At 60.9% G+C, this 8,068-nt stretch overlaps 1 protein-coding gene; it reads left to right on the top strand.

The window, feature by feature from the left end:
* Positions 1-3,245: 3,245 nt before the first annotated feature.
* Positions 3,246-6,162, top strand: CHC_T00000820001 (hypothetical protein). XM_005710834.1 is given in 4 exon segments: positions 3,246-3,567; positions 3,737-5,182; positions 5,284-5,909; positions 5,910-6,162. 3 exon segments carry the CDS (start codon positions 3,246-3,248, stop codon positions 5,907-5,909), a joined length of 2,394 nt encoding a protein of 797 aa, XP_005710891.1. The 3' UTR covers positions 5,910-6,162.
* Positions 6,163-8,068: the final 1,906 nt, after the last annotated feature.

Raw genomic sequence — 8,068 nt, 5'->3', positions numbered from 1 at the left:
AAGATGAAGTTGACGATACGTTGGAAAACGGCCGGAGAGTTTTTCATTCCTTGCGGTAGGCGAATGTAGCAGAGCAGCCCTATGACAGTCCGGATCGCGGTAAAATCTCGCGATGCCTCTTCAAGCTCGACCTGAAAGAATCCGTCTTTCAGATCAAATGTAGAGAAGATACATTTCGTCGCCATCCAGTCGAGGGTAGCCCTTACGTCCTCCATTGGATACGTATCTGTGACCGTCAGCGCGTTCAGTGCGCGGAAATCAGAGGTTACGCGCAACGTCCCGTCTTTCTTTCTGACAAAAACGTTGCACGCGGCCCACGGGGATGATGCCGGCTCGACTACCCCCATCCTCAGCAATTTCTCCATTTCGGCGCGTTCGACCTCCTCCTCGCGAGGAGATCGTCTTCTCACCGGACAGCACACTGGCGTGGCGCTCTCGACTAGCTGAATCCTATGCTGCACACCCCCGATTCTCCCCAGCCCCTTGAAGACAGCGCGGCGGTACCACAGACTTTTTCGTAGTTCCTCCTGTACTCCACGCTCCGGATGAAACTGAGACAAATCCATGTCCAGAATGGCATCGTCGACATCGGCGTCGGTGATTGCCGCCATCAGTTCCAGAGCGGCATTGTTGATCGGACTTCTCGTGACCTTTCCTCGAATGCGTCTCCCGTCGACCCACAGCTTTCCGCGAAGTGTCCGTAAGTTGAGGACCAAGCCGTGCCGACGCCAAAACCGGCTCCCGACAAGGACCTTACTCGGGAGGTGCTCTGCGACCCTCACTGGCTCTGCGAACCTTGTGCCCCAGAGCTCAAAAGCGAGCTCCCCTGTGCCGCAGACGGCAATTTTGTGGCCGTCCGCAGCTGTAGCGCTGTCCCTATCTGGGACCCACTTTCCTCCCACTCGTTCGAACCACGACCGATCGACCCATATCGATCGCGCCCCCGTGTCCAGGGGGACCCACACCTTGTCCGACCCTGCGCACAGTTGGACGACAACGTCGTCGTCGAGGCTCCTACTGCCTCCTTCGCAACGACACACCCTCTCCGCCTCCCTTGTGCGAGGGACCCGACCGGCCATTAATTGCGCTTGCTGGGAGGGGCGCCGGTCGCGTTTCCTTCCCCCGCACCTTCCCCCGACGAACCGAGGCCCCTTTCCGCCCTGTCGCGGCGTTTTTTTTCACACGAGCGTGCGAGGTGGCCCTTCAGGCCACAGTAGTAGCACGTGGCCGAAAGAAAGCGGTCTTCGGCAAGTGTAGAGGGGGGGGGGTCGCGACCGCATCTGGAACGGTCGAGATGACTTGCTTCTCGCGACTGCTGCTGCTGTCTATGGCACGCACGCGCTCCGGTCGGGCTTTCGACTCGCGGTTGAAGCTGGGCTTATTTTTGCCCATCATAGACACCCTGCTAACTACCTCGTCGAACGTCCCCTGCACCGCCAGGGCATGATCGCGGAGCCTTCCGCTCAGAGATTGCGTGAATAGATCCAGAATTCTCTCTTCTGAGACCCTTTCCGGAAGTGCCACGGCAGCAGCGCGCAAGCGGTGCGCAAATTGACTGATGGACTCAGTGCCTTCGTCCCACTCCATCATATCAAATGCCACCCGTAGACTTCTCTGATGGCTTCCATGGCAAAGCCGATCCTGCAACAGAACCCAGAGCTCATCTGCGTCGGCATCAAGGTGCGCGGACGCGATCTCCTCGAAAATAGTCAACGCCGTTCCCGAAAATGCACAAGCCAGAAGACGACGATGGCAACCAGGTCGCACGGGGAAGTCCTGACAAATGCGTCTCCATGCCCTCCGGGCAGCGAAAAAATGCGGGTCTCCCGGCTTTGAGATTTTGACGGGGTCCATCGACTTACTGTAAATTTTGTAAACTGTCTGAGGGAGGTAAAAGTCAGAGAAGTGTCTGCCATATTGTTCATCCCTCGTACCGGTTGGCGCCTGATGGCCACATCTGAGTCCCTCGCTAACCTTTGCCTCAAAATCATTCTCTGCAACAGATAGACCTTCTCCGGTTTCTGCCGTCTTCTGCTGGTTGCCGGTAGTCGTAACTGCAACTTGCGGCCGGAAATCCGCGGTTGCAATCGCGCTGGTCACGTTTGAGACCGTCTGTCCCATCATTATGATCGTCTTTGTGTTTCGGTCGATGGCTTCCATCATCATTTCCATAACTTCTTTCATGCTGGAAACTGCATGTAGAATCTGCATATCTGTGCCAGAAGCACCACGAACTGCTCCTCCGGTCCTAGCAGATCCAGTCTCATCTTGTCGGGTCATTTCCGACAACAGAGACCTTGGTGTAGTGTGTGTCGGCGGGGTGATCGGCGCCCTATTGACCCCGGTCACTGGGCTTGAGGAAGGCAGGCCTTCAGGGTTTCGTCCTAAGCCCTTCGCTACGCGACGGTCCTCCTTATCAGCCTGATCCGAGCCGTCCATCACGAGTTACGCCCTTTGTTCCTTGCCCCTGCCGCTCACCGGCAGTCTGATCGCAAGTGCCACGATCACTTACAAGCTCGTAATGTTGCGGTAATCCAACCGCGAGGCACCGAGCGAGTCGTAAAGTCGGGAATCCACCCACTTCCTTTACTCTTTGCTAGTTCGCTGCCTCCCCTCTCTATCTCTGAGGGTAGGCGATTAAGTACTACTCCCCGGGAGGCCTCAGCTGTCTCTGGTCTTTCCTCCCCTGCCCCCTTTCCTTTCGACCCAGCAGCTCCCGACCACCCGGCGCTGTCCCCCGCCCCAACTCCTACCGTCCATTGCCGTCCTCCTTGCCGTTGGCGCTACGCGCGACACCAGCTGCACCCCTTTTTCCCTTCGGAAGACTGGATTACGCGCCCTTTCGGTTCCCTAGATGCGCGCACGTGCACTCCTGTTCCGGTTCGCGATCCGTTCGTCCACGTTTACACGTGGGGTTCAGTTCTTCCTCAACAGTACAGTAGTTTGCATATCTCGAGGACAATTTCGGGTGCCCCCGTGTCCACGCCAATGATTGTGTTGTCCACGTGTAGAAAGGGCCTAAATGTAGGACAAGGAGAAGGGGAGCGGCGGTGCATCTAGATTGCATATCCCTGATCTCGATCGCGCGACAAGCACAGTAGTACCCAAGGGTGCTGTGCACAACATTCACACCTAAATGTACGCCTTCTCGGAACTAGGAAAGTTGCAGTTACAGCGTAACAGGGGTGGGATCTGTGATTTTGACGCCGTGAAAGCTACACAATCCCAGCATGATGTCATGTTGGATGCAGCTGTTGACATCAACAGCTGCCTGCCCACGGCGGCCATTGCTGGTCTCGTATTTTCCACGTTGCGATTGGGTGATCATGTCTTACAGACGCGCGTGCGGGCGGGGCAGGTCGCAGCCAATGGGGGCGGCGTGGATGGCGCGGGAGCGCAGGCAGCCGCGCCAGCCGTTAAGCACGCGCCCGGCAGCGACACGCGTGCCGCCTAGCCAGCGCCAGCGTGTCCAATCATGTCGCCGCGCGGCGGACACAACGCGCCGCGCCCGCGCCGCGCCAGCCCGGTGTACACGTGTCACCCCAAAAACCGCCCCCTGCGCGCAGCGTCCCGCCCCCCGTTCCCGCGCCCGCTTACGCCTCCCCCGCGCTGCACCCCCCCCCCAGCCCCGGTTGAAACGAAACGAAACCCCGCCGCCTCCCCACGGAGGCTTTTAAGACCGCCCCGCGCTACAACCCTCCGCACCTCTCCGCTCACACGCCTCCCGGAAGCACAGCGTACCGAACACGCCGCCCGCCGCCGCGCACTCTGCACGCACGCCGCCGCCCAGCCATGAAGTACAACGGCGTCGACATCGACTTCGACCCCAACGCGAAGGACGACACCGTCACGGCCGCCCAGGAGACGACCACGTCGCGCCGGAAGGAGCGCGTCGACCTCGTGTGGAGGGACCTGTCGTTCTCGGTCATGGTCGCGGCGAAGAAGGACGCCTCGTCCGCGCCGCCCGCGCCGCCGCCGCCGGAGGCGCTGGTGGCAGAGGCGGAGGCGCCGCTCAAGCGCGCGCGCCACCCTAAGCACGTCGAGAAGCAGATCCTGCAGAGCATGTCTGGCGCCGTGCGCGCCGGCTCCATGCTCGCCGTCATGGGCTCGTCCGGTGCCGGCAAGACCAGCCTGCTTAACCTGCTCGCTGGCCGCATCACCAGCAAAAACGCCCGCGCCGCCGGCGCCGTCTTCGTCAACGGCAAGCCCAGGGAGTACGCCAGCTTCAAGAAGCTCGCCGCCTACGTCCTGCAGGACGACGACATGTTCGCAGAGCTCACCGTCAAGGAGCAGCTCACCTACGCCGCCCTGCTCAGGCTCCCCGCCTCCATGCCCAGGGAGAAGAAGCTGCTGCGCGTCCAGCGCGTCATTCAGGAGCTCGGCCTCGCAAAGGTCCAGCACACCATGGTCGGCAACCAGATCGTCAGGGGCATTAGCGGCGGCGAGCGCAAGCGCCTCAATATTGGCGCAGAGCTCGTCACCGACCCCGCCCTCCTCTTTCTGGACGAGCCCACCACGGGCTTGGACAGCTTCAACGCCCTCAACGTCATGACCTCGCTGCGCCAGCTCGCGAGCAACGGACGCACCATTGTCTCCACCATTCATCAGCCGCGTTCCAGCATCTTCGCCCTCTTCGACCAGCTCTGCCTGCTTTCGGAGGGCCGCGTCATGTACTTCGGCCCGGCCAGGGACGCCGTGCCCTACTTTGCCAGCCTCTCCTTCCAGTCCCCGGCCCAGTTCAACCCGGCCGACTTCTTCCTCGACCTGCTCAGCGTCGACCCGCGCTCCAAGGAGCGCGAGGACGCCACCAAGGCGAGGGTGGAATACCTCGGCGACCGCTTTGTCAACCAGGCCGCCCCGCTGCCCATCGAGCACCCGGACCATGATGTCGAGGCCCCCGTTGCCGCCCAGCCGGACACCTCCGCGGAGGGCCCCCATGATGACCGCCTCATGGACACCGAGTTTCAGTCCAGCTGGCTCAATGAGTTTTTCGTGCTGTGTGGGAGGTCGCTCAAGCTTGCGCGTCGCGAGAGGACGGCCAACGGCGTTAGGCTGGGGCAGGTTTTCTTCTTCAGTATTATTCTCGGCCTCATTTGGTTGAACAATGGGCGGACGGATGATGATGGCGGAGCCGCGAGACTGTCGCTGGGCGGGGTCCTGTTTTTCATTATTATCAACCAAGGTAAGTTGAGGTCGGAGCGCTGTGGAGCGACCGTTGCGGCGTGCGAGATGAAAAAAAAAACCACTAACATAGTTTCTTTTTTTGATGGATGGAACGTCCAGCTTTCGGAGGAGTGTTCGCCGTGATTTTTGGCTTTCCTCTAGAGAGAAGCATCATCACGCGGGAACGGGCTTCGAGCACGTACCGGACGAGCTCTTACTTTCTGAGCAAGACATTGACCGACTTTCCCAAGACCCTGTTCTTTAACACGCTATTCTGTTTGATTGTGTACTGGATGGTAGGGTTGAATCCAACGGTCGGGGCATTCTTCGTCTTTATCCTCGTTATCTTCCTAACGTCCTTCGTGTCCGAGTCGCTCGCCATCGCGGTGTCAGTGATGACCGGCGACGCGCAGTCCGCCGCCGGGATCATCCCGGTGTTCATCATCCTCGGCGTGCTATTCGGCGGGTTCTTCATTGGAGCATCGGAATTAGACGGGTGGATCGCGTGGGCCAAGTGGCTGTCGTTTGTGTTCTACGCGTTCAACGCGCTGGGCAAGAACGAGTTCGGCGGGCGCGAGTTTGACAATCCGCAGATCCAGGCGGCCAACAAAGCCGCCCTGAATACGTTCAACGACCTGAGCATGTGGGAAAACATCGCCGGCCTGTGCGGCATCCTCGTCATCTTCCGCCTCATGGGCTACCTGTTTCTGCACTACCTACGCGGGCCGAAGTTCCTCAAGTTCTAAGTCGACGCGGCCGCGCCGCGCTCGTTCCGTGCAGCCGCTGCGCGTGGCCTCCTGCGCACTCGTTGGCCTGCGGGGGTTTGTCAGGGGAGTATATACCGTATGTGCTTGTGTGTGTGTTTGTATTGTGGGTGTGTTTGTATTGTGGGTGTGTATTATGTGGCCTCGAAAGTTGATGCCATGTACATCGTACCGTATGATAGTTGCGCCTGTTTCCAAGAGTAGTCAAAAAACTGTAGTGCCACCTCCACAACGATTCCCACCTCTCCTCACATTCCACGTATCCACGTTGCCCACCGCCCGCAAATTCCGCCCCACGTCTCGGTCACCCAAAATTCCCCGACTCTTTTCTCTTCCCCCTTCTGCAAGCCCCCCCCCCCCCCTCCCCGCGTCTTCCTCAACGCCAGCCTCGTTACCCGCTTCCACCCCGCCGCCCACCCGCATGGCTCGCCCCAGCAACGCCGCGCCCCCGGCCGCGCGCCCCCCGCCCGCGGAGGGGAGTGCGATCCCGCCCTCGCACAGCCACGGCGCGGCCACGGTGCGTTTCATGAAGGCCGCCATCTCCGCGGGCGCGCCTCTCGCCGCGGTCACCGGTGGCCTGGGCTACCTGGGCGCGCACGTCGTGGCGCGCATGCTAGCCAAGGGCTACTATGTGCGGTCGCTGGTGCCGCAGGGCGCGAACGTCGACTTCCTGCTGGCGATGCCGGGCGCCGACGTGCGTCTGCAGATCATCCCCGTGCGCGACCCGGCGGCCGAGGACGCGCGCGCGGCGCTGCTGCTGGCGTTCCGCGGCGTGGCCACGGTCGTGCACGCGGCATCGTTCTCGACGCACGGCGGGCGCGTCGCGAAAGGCGCCGCCGCGAAGCGCATCGTGGACTCGCTCAAGATCTCGCTGGACGCGGCGTCGACCGCCGGGAACGTGGTCATCAACTTTATCTACCTGTCGTCGGAGATGGCCGTCTTCGACGCCGCGCGCCACGGCCGCCGGAAGACGGTCGAGCTGGGCGAGGACGACTGGTTTGACTGCAAGCGCAACGCAAGGGATGAGAGCAACGCGTTTGCTTACGCGCATACCGTGGCGGAGATGCGGCTGTGGGCGCGTGCGGGGCGCGGTGGGCTGCCGTTTAATGTGTGCTCGGTGATCCCGTCGTACGTGCTCGGGCCCATCCTGTCCGCGCGGCAGGTCGGATCGACGCCGAGCGTGGCATTTCTGGAGGCGCTGGCGAGGGGGGGGATTACGAAGGCGCCGGAGATTCCCATGTCGGTGGTGGACGTGCGGGACGTGGCAAGGGCGATTACCGGATTGGCGGAGCGGCCGGAGATTAGTGGAAGGATTTTGCTGTGCGCCGAGTCGATGACGTCGTTTGAGGTAATCGAGCGGGTGCAGCGCAAGTTTCCGGGATATAATTGGCCCGAAGTGAGGAAGAGGAGCGTTTTTCGACGATCGCTGGGGAAAGGGGATGCGGATGCGTTGCGAGAGCTCAAGACGGCCGAGATTGCAAGCAGGGAACGGCGCGGGAGGAAGTATGCGTTCTCGCAGGAGCGGGCTAAGAACGAGCTCGGCATGACGTTCAGGAGCGTGGACGAGACGCTGCGGGACACGCTGATTAGCTTCAAGCGGCATAAGATATTTGCGGACATGCTGCCGCGCGCGTGAACGATTGTACCGTGTGAAAGTACGCGGTACCCTTCCAAGGGTAGGTATAGAAAGTACATTTCTTTTTGTTTTATTCTTGTCGTCGCCGCCGCTGTGTGTTGTCTCTCTGTAGACGTAAAAAGTACAAACATATTAAGCAAAGCGCATGGGGGTAGGGTAGCTAAATGCGAAAGGTGGCAAGCGAGGTCATCTTGACCAAGTTGGGCCCTTGCGGCAAAGAGACCTGGGCGGCGGCGCGCGTGACGAGGGCGACGTACGGGACAAACCTCTGCAGGGCAGTAACGACGGCGACGCTCTCGTCGACATGCAATTGAGTCTCGAGCTGCCTTGCGATGCTAACCTTTCCCAAGTCGGTCTCGCAGAAGAGCAGCTTGCGCTCGTCCAGGCCGGCGTCGAACAGTCCGGCGGCCTGCACGGCGTCGCGGACAGCGGCCTCGGCGTCGTCCGACTCGACGTGGACGACTAGGTACATGTCGAAGGCTCGCGCCAACGAGCGGGCGGCGGG

This window comes from Chondrus crispus, genomic scaffold (genome assembly GCF_000350225.1).
Source record: "Chondrus crispus Stackhouse genomic scaffold, scaffold_635, whole genome shotgun sequence".
Classification (NCBI taxonomy): Eukaryota; Rhodophyta; class Florideophyceae; order Gigartinales; family Gigartinaceae; genus Chondrus; species Chondrus crispus.
The sequence above is the reverse complement of the archived record's forward strand: the minus strand, read 5'-3'. Positions and strand labels throughout refer to the sequence as shown.

Excerpts from the sequence above, each read along its gene's own strand:
- CHC_T00000820001 (XM_005710834.1), top strand. The coding sequence starts at position 3,246 with ATGCAGCTGTTGACATCAACAGCTGCCTGCCCACGGCGGCCATTGCTG. Across the intron at positions 3,568-3,736 it reads AACCGCCCCCTGCGCGCAGC|CGTACCGAACACGCCGCCCG; the intron begins GTCCCGCCCCCC and ends CCGGAAGCACAG. Across the intron at positions 5,183-5,283 it reads TTTCATTATTATCAACCAAG|CTTTCGGAGGAGTGTTCGCC; the intron begins GTAAGTTGAGGT and ends TGGAACGTCCAG.